This window comes from Fukomys damarensis, unplaced genomic scaffold, assembly GCF_012274545.1.
Source record: "Fukomys damarensis isolate Sample0158 unplaced genomic scaffold, DMR_v1.0_HiC HiC_scaffold_19, whole genome shotgun sequence".
NCBI lineage: Eukaryota > Metazoa > Chordata > Mammalia > Rodentia > Bathyergidae > Fukomys > Fukomys damarensis.
The window spans coordinates 40,086,167-40,112,348 of record NW_022900931.1 but is presented as its reverse complement, the minus strand read 5'-3'; the positions used below and the strand labels follow the sequence as shown (position 1 = coordinate 40,112,348).

The 26,182-nt window shown below is 36.8% G+C and overlaps 1 protein-coding gene across 1 annotated transcript in view; it reads right to left on the bottom strand.

Annotated features, from left to right (window-relative positions):
* The window catches only part of Nme7 (NME/NM23 family member 7), a 154,292-nt gene that overhangs the window by 122,942 nt on the left and 5,168 nt on the right, over positions 1 to 26,182 (bottom strand). The window contains exons 2-3 of the mRNA XM_010633981.3: positions 9,642 to 9,749; positions 8,621 to 8,787 (exon numbers count right to left, since the gene is read on the bottom strand). Coding sequence (XP_010632283.1) covers positions 8,621 to 8,787; positions 9,642 to 9,749 — 275 coding nt within the window. The remainder of the gene's footprint in view (positions 1 to 8,620; positions 8,788 to 9,641; positions 9,750 to 26,182) is intronic.

Below are 26,182 nucleotides of genomic sequence, written 5' to 3'. Positions count from 1 at the left end.
GAGGAGGAGGAAAAAAGGAAAGGAAGAAAGAAGAAAAATGCTATGTAAAAAAACTAAAGCTATTATTTTATACTACTCATATTAGAAAATACATTTAAAGAATTCTTTTCTTCCCAGTATGTACTGGGAACTGGACCCAAGGCCTTGTGCCTAAAAGTAAAGTGCTCTACCACTAAGCTGCATCCCTTAGTCCCTTTTATTTTGAGCAGGATCTCAACTAAGTCGCCCAGTCTAGCTGCAAACCTGCCTCAGCTTCCAGAGTAGCTGGGACCACAGGCACGCACCAGCACACCCAGGTCATTCCTATTTCCTATAAGACATTTTATACAAAACACTGATCTCTGAAAGTTGCATTAGATATGCTGGGAGCTTGACTGCTGATTCTCCATGCAGTCAGTCATCACTGACTTGCAAATTATAAATTCTTCTACTGTGTGAGCGGTGCACAAGTACTAAATGTATTCTCACTCAACAATATAACAATGCACAGGAATAGGGGACAATGCAGAAACCCTAAAATCCTGCTTTTCTCCACAAAGATACATCAGAGCGATGCATTCTCCCCTACCCAAAATCTCTTGAGTTAATAGATTTAAAGATGGACATTATCTGAGTGCCCTTGTTTTACTGGTGAGGAAACTAGGCCTAGACAAGCAATGTGTAAAGGTCAGCAACTAGTGAGTAGCATCTTCAAGACAGAAGACCCAACTTGTAAGGCTCCCAAGGCTGTGCTCCTTCCACATCACAAATATTGTGACTGTCAGTATTATTTTAAAGGTCATTGTCACAAAATCCACAAAAAATAATATGTACAAATGCAAGATAAAAATCTGACTAGTTGAGCTGATGCAATTTATACAATAAAGTATTGCTACCACTTTCCTGTCTGACAACAGTGGCATTAATTCAAGGAATCTGTAACTGTTGGCCTTTTCATAGTTGGCTTTTTTCATCAACAGAACAAACACGGCTGAGGATGAAATATTTTAATAGCCTTCCTTATAACTGGATACAAATTATAACTTGGTTTTTAAACTGCAAATAACAAAAGAAATTGTTATTCTTAAAACTATTCCAGACTATCCACATAACCTTTTCTTTAGATTGAAGTGAGTCACTTATAGTGCTTTGTATTATATGGCTTTGTCAAAACTACAGTTAAAAGTCTGTTTTTTAGTATATATTACTCAAATATTATAAGCTAAACTAACATATAAATTGTTTATGCTAAGCTCTGCAAGAGGATTTCAGAAGTCCTAATAAAGAATATATAAAACATGGCAGTAGGGCTGGGAGTGTAGCTCAGTGGCAGAGCATTTGCCTAGCATGCACAAGGTCCTAGGTTCAATCTCCAGCAAAAAAGGAAACAGAAGAAAAGAAGAAGAGAAGGGAGGGGAGGGGGAGAGAGAGGGAGACGAAGAGGGAGAAGGAGAGGGAGAGGGAGAAGGAGAAGAAAAACACAGAGCAGCAGTCATCAATTCCTGTGAACAAGAAGCAATAGGAAAAGTCAGTGCTAACACCAAACAATGGATGTCTTACTGCATTGCTGTGGGTCTTTGCGTGCCACAGACCTAAAGGAACAAATACCAACCCATGCTACTAGACGGTAAATAATTATTAGAAGAAAAACTTAAAAATATATAGGGTAGAAAAAAAGTGAGGATATAAGTCGCTTTTGACTTGCCAGCACTGCCTGTCTGGCAAATCTGAACTTTAATCAGTACTACATAACTGGGAAATAGGAACAAAGCCTCCCCTAAAACAATTTGAGACAAAAGCAAACCCCTGTAGGGTGAACTGAAAAGTGCATGTTTATATCACATACTCATGCAAGTTTCAGGATGTAACCACTTTTGAACTTGGAAAATGGTCCTACAAATTACTAATACCTTCAGGAAACAGAAAAGCATGATTCCTCTCTAGTGGTAAAGTAGCTTGATTATGTACCTCAAATAATTCATATAAATGTACAGTGAACTTATGTGAGGTATGATCAAAATATACAGTGAATTTAAGGTTTTAAAATTTATTACAATAAAAAACACATTACTCTTAATCCCCCCAAAAATACTCTCCCTTGCTTCAAACACGCTTATCCCACATTCTTGCCACTTTCTGAAGCAGTTCTGTAAATTCTCTTTCATGAGTGTCTTCAGTTCTGCTGCTTTGATGTCCTAAACTGATTCACATTATTTACCTTCTATGGTCACTCTGACTTTGGGGAAGAGTCAGAAGTTGCACGGTATCATACCAAGTGAATAAGGTGGATGAGGACACCATGTAATATTTTTATGAGCCTGGCTATCCATTCATAGTACCTGGCAGCAGTATTCACTGTTTTGTTTTGCTTTTTAATCACAATTCAGGACATCAGGAGGCCATGACAGGGCAACTAAGGACACTCACAATAGTAAGTACTTCAGCAAGCGGCAAAGACAATGGAATGGGTGTGTTTGAAGTGACAGGGTATTTTGAAGGGAATTAATGGCAACGTGTCTTTTACTCTAATACCTTTTTTTGCGGGGAGGGGTTTGAGACAGGGTCTCACTATGTAGTTCAGACTGCCCTGGAACTCACTGTGTAGCCCAGGTTGGTCTCGAACTCACAGCGATCCTCCTGCCTCAGCCTCCCAAGTGCTCTAATACATTTTTTAACATTTAAACATTCTCCATATTTTTACCTCATATGCAGTACACCTACACCTACACACACAATAATCATCAACAGATAAAGGAAACCACACACATACACATATATATGGGAGAAAGACTAACATAAGGGAGAAACAAAAGAAACAATGGAAAGAGAAAGAGAGAGACCCACAAACACTTTCGATAGCAGAATTACCAGTTCTCCACCAGTTAATAATTTGGAGGGAAAAATGAAAATGAACAGAGCTCAAAAGACAGCAAGAAGATGATTTAAGTAAGGTACAAGGGATATGAAAAATGAGGAAAATAAGAGAAATAAGATTTTTTAAATTGGTAAACAAATTGATAGGATTTGGTCCCCCTTTGCACATAGGGATACAATAAAGATAAAACTCAGAGAGCTTCAATTTTCTAATTCTGGGAATAGTGGATACGGTGCTCAAAAATTCAAAAGCAGGTTTTTCAGTGAAAAACAATTAATCCCCTTTTGAATTTGTTAATTTTTAAGTGTTTATGAGAAATCAAGGTGGGATGATTCCAAAAGGAGATGAACAAATGGTTTTGCAGCTCTGCTGATAATATAAACTTGGGAAGCACTGTATAGTGGAAGGCACAGGAGTAGAGCTCCCTGGTACAGTGCACAGAATGAGGAAAGATCCATGGACAGAAGCTTGGGAAAGGCCAGCAGTCAGTCTTTGTCTCTGAGTCTGTCTCTCCCTCCTCCTCCAGTCCTGGGAGTACCGGGGATTCAACCTAGGGTCTTCACACTCAGCTACCTCTCTCTAGTCCTTTTGGTTCTATTTTTGTTTTTCACTCGCTAAAGCGCTAATTGCCAAGGCTCTCAAACTTGTGATCCTCTTGTATCAGCCTTCAGAGTACTGGTATTGCAGGCATGCACCAACATGCCTGGATATAGCTCTCTCTTCTAAGGATAGATCAAAATGACACTGAATAGAAATAGCCAGAGAGTAGAAGGAGAAGCAAGGGGTGCAATCCCATAGCAACCAGGGGAAGAGAAAGGTACAGTTTCTACGTTATTCTAAATCTTCACTCACTTTACTTGGAATGAGGGAGGAGGTATGTAGCTTTTTAGCATGCATTAATTTTAATGTCTTTTAATTCATTCATACACTGATTATTATATCTCAGTATTACAATCTTGCTTAATTTTCATCTAGGAAAAAAATTACAGCTCTCTGCCAGTGTTCATTTAATTTTTAATGACTGAGAATTACTGTATTTTGTAAATAGAAATGCCACTACTAAAAATAAAATGCCATAAATGGGATGATGTCTTTTACTTCCAAAGACTGTGGATAAACTAGAGTGACGCAAAAGTAATAATAAAATCAGGACAGTGCACGGCAAACTTTGGGAGCAAGGTCAGGATTATAAGTCCTAAGTCATCACTGGTTAAATGCTGCAGACAGAAGCACTGTCAGCGAGTATTCTTGGGGCAAATGGGAAACAGGTTAAGTATATAGTACCTGGCCTCAAGGTTGGTTCAAAGTTTAAACAACAAAGGTTTCATCCTATGTTTCTCCCAATAACATTTCTTCATTGGTGTATCTGAAGACATCTCCAAATCTTCAAATATAAAAAGTGTAGAATTCGTATGAATTAAATTCTGTGCTCATCCATAAGTATAACTATGTAATTCTAGAAAATATAAAGCACTATTTCGGTACTTGAAAAAAATCATATCAATAAAGCATTTGTGGTTTAAGCAAATACTTGGAGTACTGGGCTGAATGAAAGAACTCAAAAGGTAGTTTAGGTCAATCCCCCTGCCTCCAAGCAAAGTTTTCTCAAACCCTCTCTAAGTACAGGTCCCACCCAAAAGTTGCCTTGCGGTTTACTCACATTCCAGTTCAGGGCAATGGGCTCTTATTAAATCAGTACATGTCCATGCGTATGCAACAATCCGTATTGTGATTTTGTTTTTGCTATGATGGAGTCTGAAATAACTTGGGCTAATAACCTGTACCCATTTAATTAGAGTTCTTCAAAAGAAAGAAGAGAGATATGATCCAAATGCCACATTTCTACAGTCAGAGGGAACTGAAACCCTGAGGATGATTTGTGAGCTAAAATGAATTCTACTGAATTATCTGGATAATTAGGTGGCTGGTTCCATGGAGATCAATTTCACCTTCAGTGAGGCTGCAGGCTCTCCTCCAGAAAGAATGCAGTGGGGTATGAAGCTAGTTCATTAATCCTTAACATTATACTAGACCAAGAACCAGACTAATTCACAATTTTTACATAGAAGCTGTTTCTGTAGGTGCCTGACAGACATTCATATGTATTTCCAGTGCCTACATTTCTTTCTTTCTTTCTTTCTTTTTTTTGGGGGGGGGTACCGGGGATTGAACTCAGGTCCTTGCGTTTTTGCAAGTCAGGCAGCAGAACCACTGAGCTAAATCCCCTGCATACATTTCTGTTATTTAAGTGGAATAATATATTTTTGAAACTCTAGGATTTGGAAGAAGTTTATTTAAACCAGTCAAATGATTGCTGTATTTACTACCCATATGCATGTAAGAAATAACCAGAAAAGGCCAAGGATTTAGCTCAGTGGATTTAGCTTGCCTTGCAAGCTCAAGGACACAAGTTCGATCCCCTACCAAAACAAATAATAATAATAATCAGAAAAGAAAATGATGAAACAATTTGTTAGTAAAATACATAATACTGCAATATATTTTTATTAACTATATTTATAAAGCCCAAATATTTCAAATTTGTCTTCACATTAAAACAGTCCCAGCTTCAAAATTACTCCAATTTAATAGTATTTGCCAGCATATTAGTTAGAAGCATAGCAGAAAAGGATGTTTTCTTTGGTTTGTGTGTGTGTGTGTGTGTGTGTGTGTGGTACTGGAGATTAAACTCCGAGTCTTCACAATGAGATATATCTGTAACCCTTTCATTATTTTTATTTATTTTTAATTTTTTATTAGTATACATTTGTGATACATAATGAATATATTCATCGTGAGGTACTGGTACATATACACATTGTATCTTGATCTTAAATCCCTCAGGCTGGCCTGGAACTTGTGATTCTCCTGTCTTAGCTTCCCACAGGGATGGGATTACAGGCATGCAGCACCATGCCCAACTAAGAATTAATTTTAGAATAAGTAAGACACTAAACTGGCTGCAAGAGAGGTTAAGTAGAACTCTCAAAGACATTGGTGTAAGAAAAGATTTTATGAACAAGGCCTCAGTTCCCTGTGAGCTAGCACAATCAACAAGTGGGATCTTTTCTTATTAAAAAGCTTTTGCCTTGCAAGCACAAGGACCTGAGTTCAATCCCCAGTACTAAAAAAAAAAAAAAAAAAAAAAGCTTTTGCACAGAAAGAGAAACAACCAACAGTGTGAAGAACCAACCCATAACATGGGAAAAAATTTCCATCAACTGTTCCTCAGACAAAGGGCTACTATCTAGAATATATAAAGAACTTAAAAAAATTCAGGGAGGAGGGGGTGAAGGGAGGGCAGAGGTAAGGGGAAAAAAATGAGAATCAAGACTTGCCATGTAAAGGTACATGATCCCAACAATGAATGTAACTGTACTGTATCCCTAAAATGTACCAATAAACTCAATAAAATTAAAAAAAAAAAATTCAGACCTCCCAAATTTAAAGACCCAATTCAAAAATGGGCATCTGAAATGAACAGACATTTCCCAGACAAAGAAGTAGAAATAGCAAATAAACATATGAAAAAATGTTCATCATCACTGGTCATTCTAGAGATGCAAATGAAAACAATACTGGGATTCCATCTCACCCCAGAAAGAATGGCTGCTATCAAGAAATCAATCAATAACAAATGCTGGTGGTGCTGTGGGTAGAAAGGAACCCTGCTCCACTGCTGGTGGGAGTGCAGACTGGTGCAACCACTGTGGAAAGCAGTATGGAGATATATCAGAGAACTAGGATTGGAAGTCCCATTGACGCAACTATTCCCCTGCTGGGCATCTTCCCTAAAGGATTAAAAGAATCCTACCACAGTGATATATGTGCACCCATGTTCATAGCAACACAATTTGTAATAGCTACAACTGGGAAGCAGCCCAACTGCCTATCAGCTAAAGACTGGATAAAGAAAATGTGGTTTTTTTATAAACAGAATACTATTCAGACATTAAAAAATGATAGATTAGAGACATTTATAGCTAAATGGATGCACACTGAGGCGATACTCTTAAGTGATATAAATAGAACACACGTGTAAATACTGAATAGTTCCTCTAGTGTGAGAAACTGAAAAGTTAAATAAGGACTAAAAGGTATAACAGATGATGTGAAACAGGAAGAAAAGACACAAAGAGTAGGGGGAAACAGGAGGAGTAGTGGAAAGGAAAGAAGGGAATGGAATCAATATGAGAAAATGAAAAACAATGGAAACAAAGCCTTTGCAGATTGGGAGGGAGGGAAGGAGGGGTTAAAGGGAGGGCAGGGGAATGGGGAAAAATAAGAACCAAGATGGATTATGTAAAGGTGCAAATTTTCAACAATGAATGTCATTATATTGATACATCAAATGTACCAATAAAGTTAATAAAAGTTAAAAAAAGTTTACTATTGGAGGCTTTACTACAATAGTCTAAGTATACAGCTGTGAACAACAAAGACAAATTAGTTTCTCTGTACTGCAATTCTTTTATATGGCTTCTTTTTTGTCCTTTTTTATATCACACATACTGTCTTTCCTCTATTGGTCAGGAGGCCAAAATTTATTGGATATGTATTATTTTTATGAATAAAGATCAATAATAGACAATACTAGTGACAAGCACAAACATGAATGACAAAAACTTCCCAACTAGATAGAAAGTCCTAATTTGAGAATAGGGAGTAAATTGAAAAAGGAAAGAGTAGATAAAATTTAAATTGTTATTTATGAATGTATTCAGCTAACACAGGTTAGTTGCTTATAATGTGCACAGAGATGTGCTATGTGCCATAGGAGACATAAAAATGAATTAAGACAGAATAAAGGCTACCATTTTCTAGGTCCTATCCATTGTCCTGTGGTTAAACTCTCCCATTCTTGGGCTTTAATCTGTCTCTACTCTGTGACCTTTAACAATTCACTTAACATCTGCAAGCCTCAGCTTCCGAAGTGGAGATTATAACAGTACATTTTTTATAATGCCTCTGTGGGGCTGAAATAGCCAATGCGCACAAATCACTGAACACTGACTCTTATAAAATAAATAGCTAACAGTCACTGCATGCTTTTCCAGGGCTACTATTACCCTACTAGTCTCACACATCCCTTCTTTCTTTTCCTACCCTACCAACCTAAATAAGATTGTAATATTTTTTATTGAATCAAAAATATTTGCAAGCACCAAGCTTTTCAAACAGTATACTGAGTTATTCCCAGTTCAAAGAATATAATTTCTTGACTTTTATACCTTTGCTTTATTCATGCCTCTGACCACATTCCCCATAGTATATCTGCCTGGGTAAAAGTCTAACCCATTTCATCAGCTAGCCTAAACATGTTCACAAGCCTTTCTGCATTTCGACAAGAAATAACTTTACTTCTGAGCTTCCACTGAATTTACAATCCTTGTCACTTCTCTTCCCCCATAAGCCATGTTTATCCAAAACAAGAGTTTTGGTTTTTTTTTTAATATTCAAATGCTCTTAGTTCCCGGTTAGACACATGTAACAAAACATGATGGGACACATAAAAACTTCATCTTTTTTTCCTCTCACAAGAATAATCTCTGTTGAAGAGTATGGATATTGCTTTGTTATTATGATTGACGAACAAACTACAAAATCAGCTCCAGAATATTCTAAAAATGTCATAACCTTGAACGGGATTACTGAGAAATGTCCACACTGTGAAAACACAACACAGAAACAGGAAATGAGAATTTGATATCAAGATTCAGGCACAGTGTTTTAAGAAGAAAAAAGATTATATAATTGTTTGCTTACTTTTCTTTCCTGCTCCCCAGTTGGCGAGCTGTGTATGGATCTCCATAATCAATTAGCACTAGTTGCCGAGAAAAGATATTCACTTTGTTGCCTATAAATAAATCTTCCAAGCGCAGGTCATCATACCTGGTCCGCTTTAAAAAGGTGCGATGATTCTTTACATCATGCTTTAACCAAAAACAACAACGCAATTAAAAAATATACTTACCAGTAATGAATCTTTTATTTATTTATTTATTTATTTTTGGGGGGGTACCGGGGATCGAACTCCAGCCCCTGCACTTGCAAGGCAGGCGCTGGAACCACTGAGCTAAGTCCCCGGCCTCCAGTAATGAATCTTTACCTCATTATGAGATAATATAAATAGTTCTTAATTCTAGCTTATCAAACATAGGTGATGTTTTGTTTTGTCTTGTTGTGTTACTACAAATGAAATTTGTATTATAAATTCTGTATTTCCTAAACCCACCTTTTAATATAAAAGGTTTTTATTACAAATATAATACTTAAAACCTTCTGAATAGAAATATGTGTTTATGGACAAATTATTTCAGCAAATTAATGCCTACGAAATCCCAGAGAAAGTCATATGCCCAAACTTCTGCTTTCTTGTATACATATTTCATTGGCACACAGACACACTTTTTAAAATGTTGTCAATGAAAGGACATAAAGGAACCTTCTCAACCCAAACTTCTTTGGTTCCACTTTTTGTACAGATAACAGATAATGCTTATATTTATGACCATAATAATCTTTACCCATAACTACTCATGTTTACTGCTTTATCTAAAACATGAATAATCCCACTTCAATTTTTTTAAAAATCCAAGTTTAGATATTAAAAATATGAGCACAGTTATATTTCTGAATTGGTATTATAATGAATAGCCCCAAAAGAATTCCCCAAAAATATATATGAATGTATTTTTAAAGCAACTATGTAAAAGGCAATCCTGTTAATACCCTGTCCTACCTTCACCCTCTTTGTCAACTTTCAAGCAAACACAGGTTCATTTACCATTTCAACTGATCCATCTCCTGGGTAATATAAAAGCTCGTAACGTCGAAGGAGTGAAGCATTTGGATCATACCACTCTGCGATGAAAACGAATCTCTCGCTATGATTCTGTAAAGAAAAATAGAGTTGTTTTAACACTAACATATGAAATACAAGCACTATTCTGTAAGTCATGAAAATAAGAATTTCCAAATATTTCCAAGAAATACGTTACTGCATGTTGTACTGAATTATTCTGCTTTTCAATAAGATACCAGTTTCAGATGTATTTCTTGCTAATTTCTCATTTAATATCTTTAGACATTTCAAAGATAAGTTATAAACAGTTTAATGTTTCATATCCATCCAATCACCTGAAGTAAATTAATCTTTTTTCAGACTATGAGCCCTTGATCTACTATGACAATTTAAAATCTATCTGAAGGCAAGTTTACATATAGACTATCAATACATCAATATGAAAAATGTTTCTGAAAGGCTGAAACACCGAGTTTTAACTTTCCTAAACTTAAGAATTTAGTAATATTAGAATAGTGTTATCATTAAAATTATTGCAAACATCCTTATTGATTTCATGATAGTATCTTTTAATAGAAATGGTAAGAGAATATGTGTCTAGGACTTTTGAGAAACAGAAGCCAAGGCAGGCTTGAATATCTAAGAATCTCATTAAGGAAAATTCTGACAAGCGAATTGGGGAGGGAGCCAGGGATACTGGGAAAGCCCACAGACCCCAAAGCAAGGATGGCTGAGTGGAAGAGAGGCAAGGCAGAGCGCGTGGAACCTTCCTGGACTGCTGCACAGTCTAAGGAAGATTCAGTGAGGGTGGGCATCATCAGGTGGGCAGCTGCCTGCTAGCTGCCAGAGGAGCACCTCAAGTCCCAGCTAGGGCGCAGCTTTTACCATCCCTGCCCACTTCTGTCACTGTCTGGGAGCAGACTTGCAAGTTCAAAATCAGCAGTGAATCCTCAGTCTCCCCCAGTGTCTTAGGCCCGTAATCCCAGCTACTGACAGAGGTAGGAGGTGCTGAGGCAGGAGGATTCCAAGTTCTAGGCCAGCCAGGGCAATTAGTAGGACCCTGTATGGAGGGAAGGAAGAAAGGAAGGAAGGGTCATTACTGTTTTGTCTTTGTCTTTGGAGGTAAAAACTAGTATTAGATTGTGTGAAACAGTGGGACCCACTCTTGATTTACATTTGACTGCTTAAATTCCTCTTAGTGGTCTCTAAAGTGTTACTGTTTGAGTTATTCTTCAAACAGCTTAGTTCTCTCTCACAATAATTAGACTCAAATATTGACTGAAGTAGGGAGGGAAGGAAATGGAGATAAGTTATCAGTGTGTCAGGCTTATTTAATGCACAGCTCAGTTAAGCCTCACAGCAAACCTATAATGAGGTATTCTCCATATAGTGGGAAAACAGGTTGGGTGAGATTGTCCAGATGCTGCACAGATCAAACGGGGTCAGGGCCAGAGATAGGATTCAATCAGAGGTCTGTCTGATACACAAAATCAATTCCTATGTCCAGACATCCGCAGCACTGAATCAAGAGCTCTGAGTGAACCAGGAGAGCGATGGAGATGGGAGACATTCTGCCTGAGCAGAAGAGTAGACAGTGGGAATAACAAATCAAAGAGCACAGACAAAGGAAAATCAGCTTGGCCTCAATCCTAGGAAGAGTAGCTCCAACTAGATTACTGAAACCTCCTTTAAATGATTCTGGCAGTTTCATTCTCAATGAGGTATAAAAGATCAAGGAAGAAGAGTTATCCAGACTCAATATGAGATTATATGGATATAGGAAATGCAAATCAATTCATGGAAGAAACAGGCATTGAGAGAGGGAAAATAAATGCAATGGCAACTGCAGAATGATGCATGTGATGGTGATGCTTGGAAATGTCTTCATTTCATCTGCATAATGTTGACAGGTACTTCTGCTTATTATAGAATTCTGTATTTCAACAAGAATAGTTATTCAAGAACATATCTTGAAGAATAATACTTTTGTATTCTTCAGCCCCCAAACCATAACTGAAAACACTATCCCAAGTAACTTAAATTTTTTTAAAAAGGTATTTTAAAAAACAATGAAATTGTACACTATCTAATACACATTTGAAACAGTACAGTTTTAGTTTTCAAAACTGTGAAAGATGAATTTGTTTAATGGTTGCTACTTACACATTTTACTATTAGGGGTCCTTGGTAAAAGAGAAATACTACAACAATTTATGTGCAAAATATAGTACCTTAGGCACAGAGGGTAGGAAAGGAAACATTTAAAAAGCTGTTTGCACTAAACTAAAATCCAAGTGGATTAAAGATCTACATATCAAAACAGAAACACTGAACTTGCTGGAAGATAAGTTAGGTAGAACTCCGAAGACATTGGCATAGGAAAAGACTTTATGAACAAACACTCAGTAGCATGGGAACTAGCACAAAGAATCAACAACTGGAATCTCATCCTATTAAAAAGCTTCTGCAGTGCAGGAGAAACCACCAACAGAGCTAAGAGTCAACCTAAAATGTGGGAAAAATTTTTTATCAGCTGTTCCTCAGACAAAGGACTACTATATAGATATATATAAAGAACTAAAAACAACAACAACAAAAATCAGACCTCCCAAATATAAAGACCTGATACAAAAATGGGCATCTGGAATGAACAGACATTTCTCAGACAAACAAGTAAAAGCAGCAAATAAATATATGAAAAAATGTTCAGCATCACTGGTCATTCGAGAGATGCAGATGAAAACAATACTGGGATTCCACCTCACCCCAGAAAGAATGGCTGCTATCAAAAAATCAACCAATAACAAATGCTGGTGGGGCTGTGGGGAGAAAGGAACCCTTCTCCACTGTTGGTGGGAGTGCAGACTGGTACAACCATTATGGAAATCAGTGTGGAGACACCTCAAAAAGCTAGAATTAGAGGTCCTATTTGACCCAGCTATCCCTCTGCTGGGTATCTTTCCAAAAAAATTAAAAGAATCATACCACAGTGATATATGCTCACCCATGATTACTGCAGCACACTTTGTAATAGCTAAAACTTGGAAACAGCCCAATTGCCCATCAAATGGAGACTGGTTAAAGAAGTTGTGGTTTTTCTATAAAATTGAATACTACTCAACCATAAAGAATGAGAAACTATAGACATTTATACCTAAATGGATGCATATTGAGGCCATACTCGTAAGTGAAATAAATAGGACACACTTGAGTAAATATCAAATAGTTTCTGTGGTGTGAAAAGCTAAAGTGTAAATAAGGTTCAAATGGTATAACTGATAATGTGAAATAGGAAGAAAAGGGCTAAAGGAGAAGGGGAAGTGGGAGAGAGAGGTAGGGGAAAGGAAAGAAGGGAATATGAAAAAAGGAAAAATTGGAAACAAAGCCTTTGTAAGTAGGAAAGGGTGAAGGGGGTGAAGGGAGGGCATGGGAATAGGGGAGAAAATAAGAACTAAGATATATCATGTAAAGGTACAAGTTCCCAATGATGAATGTAACTGTATTGCTTACCTTAAATGGATAAACTTAACGGTAAAAATAAAAAAATAAATAAAAAGCTGTTTAACAGGAAATGTTTAAAAATAATATGGTTGAAGGAGCTTAGAAGTAATTGAAAAGATTCATAGATATTAAAGTTCTTTTTAAAAATAAAATAAGGCATGGTACAATTTAGGAAGTTATTATTATGATGATGTCATTTTTTCTGTATCTTGAGAAATCCATTACAACTGTGGCTCAAAGCTTTTGACTATTATAGTAGTAAGCTGCATCATGATTCAGCTGCACATATATTATTGAACTTTTTCTCTCAGCATTAGTACTATTTATTGTGTACTAAAACATTACCTACTCTTAAAAAAAAATTGATTCATGACCTACAGATGAGACCAAAAACCTTTCAAGAACACTGCAGAGCCACCCTTCCCCTGCCTCCATAGCACTCACCTCCTCCCCACCACCGCCAGCAAAAACTGACGTTCCCTCTGTGAACGAAGTAAGATATCTACCACTAAAATAAATGTGCTGAAGGAAAAAGAGGCTATGACAGGAAATAATGGTGCTACTGGATCAGAACTATGCAGAACAGAGTTTTGTTTAAAATTTTTAAAGAGTATGGAGATACCTCAAAGAGCTGGGACTAGAGGTTCCATTTGACCCAGCCATCCCTCTGCTGGGTATCTTTCCAAAAGAACTAAAAGAATCATATCACAGAGAAGTATGCGTACCCATGTTTATAGCGGCACAGTTTGTAATAGCTAAATCTTGGAAACAGCCCATTTGCCCATCAGTTGGAAACTGGATAAAGAAGATGTGGTTTGTCTATTAAATGAAATATTACTCAGCCATAAAGAATGAGAAATTAGAGTCATTCATAGGAAAATGGATACATATTGAGGATATACTCCTAAGTGAAATAAATAAGTCACACATGTATAAATACCAAATAGTTTCTCTGGTGTGAAAAACTATAATAGTACATAAGATCCTAATGAGATAATTGACAATGTGAAATAGGAAGAAAAGGGCTGAAGGTGTAGGGAAAGTGGGAAGGGTAGGGGAAAGGTAATAAGGGAAAAGAAAAAAATAGGAGAAAATGAAAAAATGGAAATAAAGAATTTGTAAATGGAGAGGGGAGGAGGGGGTGAAGGGAGGACAGGGACAAGGGGAAAAAATGAGAACCAAGACCTGTCATGTAAAGGTACAAGATCCCAGTAATGAATATAACTGTACTTCCTACCTAGAATGTACCAATAAACTCAATAAAAAAATTTTTTTAAAGAAAAGTGAAGCAGAGAAAAAAAATGTCTGAAATCACTTTCCTAAAGCATGGTCCAATTAAAGAATTAATATGATGCTTCACAGAGATTGAACAATTATATTCTAACCAACAAGAACAATCAATTGTACAGAACTAGTAATAGACGTCAAGTTTAAAATGTATATTTTTTGAACATTTATCTGTACATATTATTTAAACCTATGAGTCATAACTCAACGCCACTTAGTTTTTATCTCTTTCAAGAAGCAGTGAAGTCTATGGTGAATTTTGTAATATAAAAATCAAATTTGCAACAGGCTCACTTGCATATTTCTCATTATATTTCCCATTTGCCCAAGAATTGAGAACAAACTTTTGCAGTGTCCCTCATTTGCTATGGTGAGTCATAATTCAGCCATCTTCTACAAGTCAGTTTAATAAAATATTCTCATTACTATTTTAAAACTTAATTTAATGGACTCTAAGAAAATAGGGTATCTTGGCTTTTACAGAGAAGTGTTCTTCATGACTGGATAGCAGTAAACAACCTCTACTGTGCTTTGATTTATTACTTAATACAAAGAAACATTCAAGGCCTAAGAAACTATAAAGCCATTGAAACTGTTCATTTTATTCTAGTCCTTCTACCTTCATGTTTTTTCCTACAATTACAAATCTTAAAATATTTAATTTTGATACAAACTAAAATGCCTTCAGATGAATCATTTTTTTTAAAAGATTCTACATATTAGGGAAAATATGTAATATTTATTTTCCTGAGTATGGTTTATTTTGCTTAACATAAGGACCTCTGGTTCCATCCATTCAGAAAAGGATTTTTAACACTTTTTCAGTGTGTGTCCTATGGATCCTTAAAAACCCCTCCTGATTTCCGCATATCCTTGCCAGGTACAAAAACAATGTCACACATTATGTATTATGGGAAACATTTGTCTGAAAAGCAAGGTTGAACTTTGCTTTAGACAGTTAAAGCAAACACAATTATTGTGTAGTCTTCCCAGACCCACCCTCGCCAGTTAATATTTCTGTATTTGCAATTTAATTTTCACAGAAGTCTGAGATCAAAGGGACATTAAGAACAAGGAAATAGAAGCTATGGAAAGTTGGGTGACCTGACAAAAGTTACATGACTTCTTAGGTAGTGCAGTCGAACAAAACCCTTTGTTTCCTGACAGTCTGACTGTGTTCCCACAGTAGAACACTGGATCGCTATCTATAGGCTTTTGAATAAAAATTCTCTCTCTCTAGCCAAATTACAAGTATCTGGAAGGTAGTAGGTACATAATTTATTTCTTTTGAAATTCTTTAGTGATGTTTCTAGTTCCAGAGCCCTAAAAAAATCAAATACCAAAATAAAGATCTAAAAGAGTAAATGTGTACAGCACTTGGTCTTGCTAAAATTGCAAAAACCCACCCTTCTGTATTCAAAAGTCCCAAACTCTAATATTTGTTTCTATCTGTTTATTTGTATTTCTACAAAAAAGATGAAAAGGTGGTACTATCTCTTCTTTCTTTTTGGATGAGTATGGCTTCTCTGACTAGCACATTTGGCGGGGGGGAGTTTTGAGACAGGGTCTCACTGTGTAGTTGAAACTGACCTGGAGCTCACTATGTAGCTCAGGCTGCTCTCGAACTCACAGGGATCCTCCTGCCTCAGCCTCCCGAGTGCTGGGATTACAGGCATGTGCCACCACACCCAGCTTCTGGCTAGCACTTTAAAATTACACACTTGATAAGCCAGGTGTGGTAGTGCACACTTGTAATCATCTATGATTCCTAGATGAAGACATCTGAATACCACACCGATGCCATTAAAATCAACAAGCAATTCAAAAGGCCCGTAAAGGATGTCTTCCTGAAAGAATGCATCCAATGATGAAGGAGCGCCACCTAATGTTCAATGTGGTTTTCAACATGTCCAGGTAACCCCCATCCAGTTTAGGTCTGTACTTACATATTATTAATCTATGGTAATTCTGCAAAGGCCCTACTGGAGTAGTGCAATATGAATTATAACATTTTGGGAAAAAAACATCACATATATCCCCTGGAAAATGAAGGTTTTCACAAAGGAAGTTAAAACTATACCACTATAGCTACATTCAAAGCAGAACACAGTTATTCCTTACACTCAATAAATTACATAAAATGTTAATCTATTAAAGACAATGATTTTTAAATGCTATTAAACTATTTCAAGAATATTTTCCTTGTGACATAGAAAAAGGGTTCATCTGGGGAGTGTGTTGTTTATATGTAAAAGAAACATTTTTTATTCTTGGGTTAATTTTATCAAGCTCCTTAACTAAAAATCCTCCAGAATTAAGTTTCTTTCATTTATATCTCTTTTGAGGTTACAGATATTTTTGTTTGTATTATTAAGAAATTAGCTACTAACACACAGGAACATTAATTAGGGTGTTTTTTTAAACAAACTATGACTAAGGGTCTCCATGAGGCAGCTTATGAAAACGAAGAGTGAGAAACAAATCCTGCTCTCAAGATGCTCAGTGTTCTTGGTGCAACACTGGGTCCTCCCTCTGAGATCTGCAGGCAGGAGAAAAGGACACTCTGGTGCTCACAGAAGACCAGGCCTGTGGAAAGGGCAGAATGGATCTGGAGAGGGTAGGACTCACAGGCAGGGGCAGTCACAGTCACAGCTTTGAATGTTTCTCTTTTCTTTCCTAGAATTTAGACGTCCCCCCCTCCTCTACCCCTCCCCGTCTCCCTCCCTCTCCCTCTCTCTTCATTTTTGATATCCTTCTTTCCTAGATACCTACCACCAAAGGGCACTGTGAATCAGTTCAGATTCTTAAGTGTCTTTTAAAAATAGAAAACATACAAATGCCAAACACTATCATTCCAAGAAATTGTAGCTTTACAATACTTATGTGAGGCACTAAAGTGAAAAAAAAAAAAAAAGGCAAAAAGGGTAAAGGAACAGAAAACAGCTGGAGTTGCCACTTCTCTGATGAGGTGTCATTTGAGCACAGATCTGAAGGAACTGAAGGAGCATTTCCAGCAAAGCAAACAACAACTGTGGCTGAAACACATGTAAATATGAAAACAAAATGTAAACCTGCAAGATGTGTATCTCAAAATACTAAGCCAAAACAAAATTGGTTGTGGTGATATGTGCTTGTAGTCCCAGTTACTTGGGAGACCAAAGCATGGAGACCACTTGAGCCCAGGAGTTTGAGGCCACTAATGGAAACATAGTGAGACCCCATCTCAAAAAAAAAAAAGTAACAAAAACACCACAAGTACTTCCCAATAGACACTAAGTCTATATTTTTGTTCCCACTCAAAATTTAGCCATGGGGACATCTGTCTGGGTCAATGAGCAAAAACTTTTAAAGGAAAAGATAAAAGATTCTGTTAGGCACTTTATTGTACAGGGCACTAGGCAGAACCCTGAAGGAAGGGCCCAGGGATGTGATTTCCTACTGTTTCCAAATGCCTTCTGGTAAATTTAGGGAACGGATGTTGACTTTAATATGCATAAGTTTAATTTTAGGCTTATACATATTCATACTTTAAAGAAAACCTGAAGTTCAGGGATTGAAAAATAGCACAGAAGAATCTGTTAAGTCAACTAAGCTTGTTGTTTTAAATTAACATTTCCTCATAGTGACTAGTCTGTGTTGTCTGTGCCTTCATTCCACAGATCTCTCTTTCTGTAAATGAAGAAATTCTACAAATTTTATAAATGAGGAAATTGAATTTATCTAGTTTTATCTTACAATGTGACAATAAATCATGCATCTATGTCCCTTTCTCCTTCTTCCTTCAACTCTGTTAGCGCCTTAAAGAGAGATCTACATTTGCATCTCAGATGTATGGCATGTTAGAAGCCAATAGCAGAGCAGAAACAAGAGTCCAAGAGCCTCTGCCCTAATCCAAATATGTGAACGCTTAGTATCTCCAGTGCAGCACACCTCTGTATGAAGGGTAACGAAAGACAGAACAAAAGTCTTGGGGATTGAAACCCGGCCTTCCCACTGAGTTATGTTCCCAGCTGTAGTTTTTGTTTCTTTTGTTTTTGTTTGAGACAGGATCTTTCTAAGTGCCTAAATTGCACCGGCTGGGCTCAAACTTGACATCCTCCTACCTCTGCCTCCCAGAGATCTGGGATTACAGGTATGAACTACCACATCCAGTTTACATTTCTTTAATTACTAAAAATAGTCAGATATTTAAGATATATAAATATTCACCTTTTAGAAATGTGGGAATGTAGAGTAAAATTCAACAAGGTACTTAAAAAACAAAGATGACTGACATGAAAAATAGAACTGTACTTGCACTGGCTGGAGGAAATCTGTTTTTCCAAAGCTGTATTTCTGAACCTAAGCAGCAAGAAATAGATTGGGTCTAAATATTTTCATTGCACTTTCACATTCAAATTATTAAATAACAATATCTCAAGACTACCAGCAATAAAAGTAAGTGTTTCCAACTAATCTATTTAAACTGAGCAGAAATTCGGGGACCTCAAATGTAATGCTTGCTAAATACATATCAGGATTGTTTAGCATCGCCCAAAAGTAAGAAAGTTGTAGAAATTGAACTCAAGACCTATTCCTGCCATTTCCTATCCTCTTCTCCTTTTTCTCTAGGTTTTTATTGCTTTTATTAGTAATGGGAATCTATAGGAGGAACCCTGAGGAAAAACGAATTTAATATTTAAAAGTAAATGTTTTCAAGCTAAAAAAAAAAATAAAATTAAATGTTTCCAGTAGTCACAAATTGAATAATAACATGACTAATCTCATATATTTATATCTGGAGGGTTTTTTTAGATTTTAATCTCCTTCCATTTGCCCCAACTATTTTGCAACAATGTGACTAATATGAACATAATACATTTCATATGTATAGTACACTGTGGTTTATAAATTACTTTCATGTACATCCCATTACTTGATCTTCACAAAAATGCTTTAAGATAATCCGACTATAAAGTATTACTTCTATTTTATGGATGAGAAAAACAATTGCCCAGAAAGATTATGTAATACACGGCTCTTAAGTGCTAACAACAGGACAGAAATAAAGATTGAAATTTTTAGATTTACATAAGTCCCTTTTTTACTACAATATGCTGCTTCTTCAAAAAAGGTAGACAAGAGAAGACAATAATTTATCTATGAATAATAAAGGCCAGTTTTATCTTCTTTGATATAAACAATAAGTTTTAAGTAAGTTCTTTTTTTGGTACTAGAGACTGAACTCAGGACCTCGCGCTTGTGAGGCAGGTACAGCATCATTAAGCTATTTATACTGAGGTCCTGAGTTTGATCAAGGATAAAAGAACGAACAATTTATGAGATGTGAAAAAGTCACAGAGAAACATTGAAGGTGTAAGTACTAATAGTGCCATTTACCTATAGAGCATATGATTTATAATCCTTCTCTATTTTCTCAGAAAAGCAAGTGACATTTTCATTGCAAGCTCACAAAGATTAGGAGAAACAGATACTCTAGCACACTTCCAGCAGAGAATAAATTGGTAAAATTTTTCTGGTGGTAATTTGCCAGTGCATATCAAAACCTTCAAAATCCACTAGGTCACCACCTGCTTCACAAGTGCAAGGACCCAAGTTTGATCCTCTGTACCAAAAAAAGAAAAAAATCCATGATTTCTCACCCAATCATCATCTTTGTAATTTACCCTAAAGAAATAATTATAGATGTGTGTAAAAATGTGTCATTTGTGGTGTTAACAGATTAATGAATGGGTTGGTCAAATCAATATTTGAAATATTAGACACAATTATTAAAACTAACCTGGAAAATGTACAGATGTATTAAGTGGGGGGAAAACAGGTTTGTAAACACTCTGTACAGTAGGCTCACACTAAAATAAATAAATATATATTCCTGAAATATTTCACCAAAATATTCATAGTGATTTTATACAGGTGGTTTTAGTATATATGAATTTAATTTGTTTCATTTCTGTATGTTCAAACCTACAAAAATGAATGAGTAATTTTATTTGTCATCTTTTTTGTGATTGGGACAAAATTTTTTACATTGACAACTTGATGAAAAGTTTACTTTTTCTCATAGTTTCAGTCCATGGCTGGCTGCCTCCAAGGCATAAATAGCAAAGTAGAAGGGCATGGTAGGTGAAAGCTGCTCAAAAATGGCAGCCAGAAAGTAGAGATAGAGAAGGGAGAAGACAGAACTACAATACACCCTTCCAGGTCACATCCCCAGTGACCAACCTCATCTGAACTGGCCTCACCTTCTAACAGCAACCCATTGATGAGTACAGCATCTTTTACAAGCTCCATCTCTAAACACATGAAACTTGGGAGGTAGCATTTTAAATTTAAATTATTATATTTCACCTCTGACCACTAAATGGTTCATGTCCATGTCGTTATGTAAAATGCATTTAGTTCATTTCTGTGCGTCACCAAAATCCAGCATTGCTAAAATTTGCAATTTCAAAGACTCTTCTGCAACTCAAGGCAAACTCTTACCTGTGAGCTCCTTAAAAATCAAAAGGAAAGTTAAAAACTTCCAACATATGATAGCACAAGGTAAACATTCCCTTTCCAAAAGGGAGGAATGGGGGTATATAAAAGATTTGGATTAAAGCAAGACTGAAACTCAGCAGGTCAAACATTAAATCTAGTAGCACTATGTTCAGCATCTAGGCCATAGATGTTTGGTGAGATACAAACTCCACTACTATAGTTGAGCAGCCCCACTACTGCAGAGTTGACAGCTGGGGTCCATTTTTCTCTTGGACTGGCCGCACCTCCAATAGCTACCTGTGGTTTTAATCCAGCAGATGCATTGTATTCCTGGCATCTCAAACTTTCTGGGATCTCCACTGCACTTTAGGCTTCACTCTCACAGGTTTAGGCACTGTTGTCTCAGCGTCATACTGCCTGGACTCTCAGGCCATCCTGTGAAATCAGAGTGGAAGCCTCCCTGATCCCACCACTCTTACATTCTGCATGTCTATAAAACCAGCACTACACGGAGGACACCAAGATCTGTTGTCTGCTCAAGCAGTAGCTTAGCCTCTATGGAGCATGACTGCAGTGACTTCTGAGTTCCTAACTCAGGGATATACTTCCCCAGGCAGCACAGACTGAGCATAGTATCCTTGAGCTCTCTTTTTAAACAAAATAATTTAAAGGAGTTTACCCTTAATGAAGGTGAAGGCACATTCCTGTAATCTTAGCACTTTGTGAGGCTGAAGCAGGAGGACAACAAATTCAAGTCCATCGTGGCAACTTAACAAGATTTTGTCTCAAAATAAATAAAATAAAAGCACCAGGGATTCAGCTCAGTGGTAGAAGTCCCCTGAGTCCTAGTACTATGAGAGAGAGTGAGAGAGAGTGAGAGAGAGAGAGAGAGAGAGAGAGAGAGAGAGAAGAAAAAAAATGTTGAGCCTTTATGCCCTTTAGCTTACAATGGGTATGGTCTGATCAATTTCTAAGATGCCTTCGGTTACCTTTCCATTTGTCCCCATACAAAGTACTTGGCTTCTTTTTAATGGCATTAGTATTCTTAGCAACCATGCTCTCCATGGTTTCAACTTTATAAGCACTTTATTTTTGTCTAAGCCATAAAACTTTTATATCCTTTAGCATTAGTTCATCAACGTTAAATTTAGCCTCCGGCAAAGTCTTGACACGTGAGTAAGACACATGCAGACAAGTTCTCTGTCAGAATTTAACACATATGGTCTGTAGTTCCCTTTCTAATAAGAGTCCTCATTTCCATTGGAAATTCATGAACCTGGCCATTACTGTTTGCATTCCTATCAGCATTCTGGTCTTCTGAGCTCCTACTAGACTCCCATCATTCTACTTACAGTATTATAAGGCTTCTCTAGCATCTCCAAAACCTTTTCAATCTCCTCTCACAAATTTGTTTAAAGGCCTTTGAACCACATGGTCTGGGACAGTCAGGGTGACAACTCCACCGCTAGTAGCAATTTTCTGTGTTAGTCACCATCCTCTCCCTGTGACAAAATATCTGACACTGTGACATAAAGGAGGAAAGGTTGGTTTGGCTCATGGTTTTAGACAGTTCATCCCAGGATGAGCTGGCTCTGAGGCAGACATGGCATAGAGGAAGGTCATAGTATAAGAACACTGCTCATGGTAAGCCAGGAAGCAGAGAAAGAAAGGAGACAGGGAAAAGAACATGCCCTTCCAGGTCATGCCCCTTGTGACCCAATTCTTCTGACCAATCCACCTCCTAATAGCACGGGCAGCTATTAACTTATCAATGGATTAATCTGATGAATATAGTACCATCATAATCCATTACCTAACAAAAACCACACCTCTGAGCACCCACTTCTGGAGGACAATTTAGATTTAAAACATAACAGTAATCTTCCTATATTTGTACAACAGAATAAATATATTTACAAATATATACACTAAATAAAATATATATAACAAGTACATATTTAACTTGTATATATTAAGCTATGGAAAACAAAGATAAAATTTAAGTTTATATATACCAGGTGGTCCTAGAGTCATTATGCATGCACATGGAAACGCATTTTAAAGAACAAGGAAGTATGAGCTGGGTGCATACGGGTCTGTAACCCTAGCACTCCGGGAGGCTAAGGCAAGAGGATCACAAATTTGAGTGCATTCCTGGGCAACTGAAAAGCTTACTAAGATGAGAGCTGCGGGTGTGACTCAGTACAAAGACCCTGGCACAAATTTCTAGGACTAAACAAATAAAAAAAACAATATGCTGGGGATTTAGCTCAGTGGTTCGGTGGCCTGCCTTGCAAGCACAAGGACCCTAGTTCAATCCCTGGTACCAAAAAAAGAAAATTTCTAGGACTAAAAAATAAAAAAGAAATATAAAGAAGATAAAGTGCACAAGATGAGTCCATAGAGATGACAATGGCAACTTAATTATGAGGCAAGAGCCTAGGGCATAGTGACTGTCTTGGAAAGTAGGTGTGACCTGTAAACTACAAAATCCCAGGACACGTGGGCAGAACTGTTACCAAAGTCCTACATAGACTTCACGTGAAAACTTGAGCATGTTTTCAGTAGGAAGGCCTGGACCTGCCACCATCTGAGGAGAGAGAAATACAACAGGATGTCAGCACTGAGCTCTTGTCTACTGGGTTCTTTCACTGTGCTCCACTCTCAAGCTATGGAATATAATATACCTTTTTTCCTACTTTTTCTTGGCTCAAAATTGCTCTGCAGAGTCTGTTCTTTTCATACCCTTAATAAATATAAAATGTCGCTGCTACTTGTGCTTGTCTCGATCAATTCTTTGTTTAGGACAGAAAGAACCTAGAAACCACTTCTAGGAGGAGACTTCAACACCCCAAAACCCAGTAACAACGAGGAAAAGTGGTTTGTATCAGAAATTAAATGTAAAGTGAGCAGTACATTTTAAGAGATGCAATCCCTCACATCTACTTAATAGAAAATCTTAAAATATCAGCTGCTTTGGGAAATGAAGTAGTTAAGCCAATTTTTACAGAAGAGTAGATACAAAATTCATTTGACGTGCTAAAGATATTTCTAGCTTTAACAGCATGCTATAAGCACTGTCTTGAAAGGTTCTCAGTGAGGAGCCCCACAGAAAATGCATTATCCATGTAGATGCACATCTGGGATATGCAGCAATGCTTGCCACACTTTATAGATGTTGTAGAAACAGAAGAAGAACAGAAAAGGACAATCAAATTATGAACAGCAATAACAAGGAAAGAAAAATTATGAGTCTCTGATCTTCAAAGACAATTGCAGTACAGAAAAATATTTTCCAAAGTTTATAAGATCATAAATGTAACAGATAGGATCAAAATCAGTGCTGTTAGACCAAACTAATAAGATTAAAGTTTATAGGTGATCCAAAAAAAATAAAAATTTGATGGGGTAGGTAAAATGTATGAGATACATTATACCACTGCAGTTGTAATAAAATTCAAAATTCTCCCCAACTTCCATAAATTTCAATATTTCTGGCTCCTGCTCACCTCTGAGGCCTCTCCTCCAGTCCTCCTCTCCTCCTCCTGGTCCTCTATTACACTTCTGAATTCATCTATTGCCTCTCCTCAGCGTGGATATTCTCCTTCTAGATCTCTGCCTGATTAGTATCTTTTGACTGTGGAGATCTCTGCATAAAAACTGCCTCTTTAGCCAGGTTGTGGTGTCCACACCTGTAATCCTGTGGCCTGGGAGGCTGAGGCACGCAGATCACAAGTTTGAGCTCAGCCTGGGCCATTCAGCAATTTAATGCGACACTGTCACAAAAACAATAGTGATAAGTAAAAACAGGTTGGGGAAGTAACAGTACAAAAGCACTGAGTTGAATCCCAGTTACCACAGGAAACAATTGACCGAGAGGACTTTCCCTGGGGGTCACACTAAAAGCTACTTGCTCTTGGAACCAGTCACTATGATATTACTTAATCTAATTCTCCTTATATTGCTTATCATCATATGAAGTGACCTCATTTTTTAAATTTATTTACATACATTGCATCTTCTCTAGCTAATAAAAGAAGGGAATCAAAAAGTTGTATTATTGAGGAGGTTTTTCCTGACCACCTCAACAATGCCAGATCATTCCATTTTGTGATTAAATTCCATCTCCCTCTGTAATTTTTCTTTTGTAAAGACTTGCACTTGTGATTTATTTCCTAGTATCTGATTTTTCTCTATAAATTCTATGGGATAGGGGCCACTCTGTGCTATCTTCTTTTTTTTTTGGTACCAGGGATTGAACTAGGGTCCTTGCAGGCCACTGAACCACTGAGCTAAATCCCCGGCCCTCTGTGCTATCTTCTTAATCAGTATATAGCCAGGCACCAATGCCTAGTGTACAGAAAATAATAAATACTTTTTTAAATTGATGAGTAATTAGTAGTGAAGGAAGAATAATGGTAAATTAAAAGACAGAAAAAGGAAAGAGCTACCTGTGAGAAAAAACAGAATATTTTATTACCCAGTCACTATTCACTTTTACAAATAGTACTGGTTCCTGCTAAAGAATACAAAAAAATCTAGACCACAAAATAAGAACCAAGATAAATTATATAAAGGAACAAATTTCCAATGATGAATGTCATTATATTGTATCTTAAAATGTGTCAATAAAATTAATTTTAAAATATGTAATTTTATGACACCTATAATTATGTTTATGCTAAAATTAAAACATGAAATCAGTGTTTCTGATTTCAACATAAAAAAATCTACAGTTACAATAAAAATATAGGAAAATTGTTTTTTCAAGTTTCAGATTTCTAATTTAAACTCTGTACTTTCTAATTTTCCATAAATGTGAGTCTTTAGAACAGCAATTCTTCCAAATCAACAGTTCAAGTAACAAAGAAATTCTGAATGCATAAGACACTGATGCTGAAGATAAAGACAGTAAAGCCAAACCAGGTGTGGTGGTGCATACCTGTAATCCCAGCATTCTAGGGAGGCTGAGGCAGGAGGATTCCAAGTTTAAGCCCATCCCAGGCAATTTAGCAATTTAAAAAGACCCTCTTTTGGGGCCAGGGATTTAGCTCATTGTTGCAGTGACCTGCCTCACAAGCTCAAGGTCTAGAGTTCAATCCTGGTACCAAAAAAAGACTCTTTTCCAAGCAAGAAAATAAAAATGGCTAAGAATGGACCTCAAATTGGAAACACTGGGTTCAATATCCAGTACAGGAAAACACACACACACACACACACACACACACACACTGAAGTTATTTAGAAGAAAT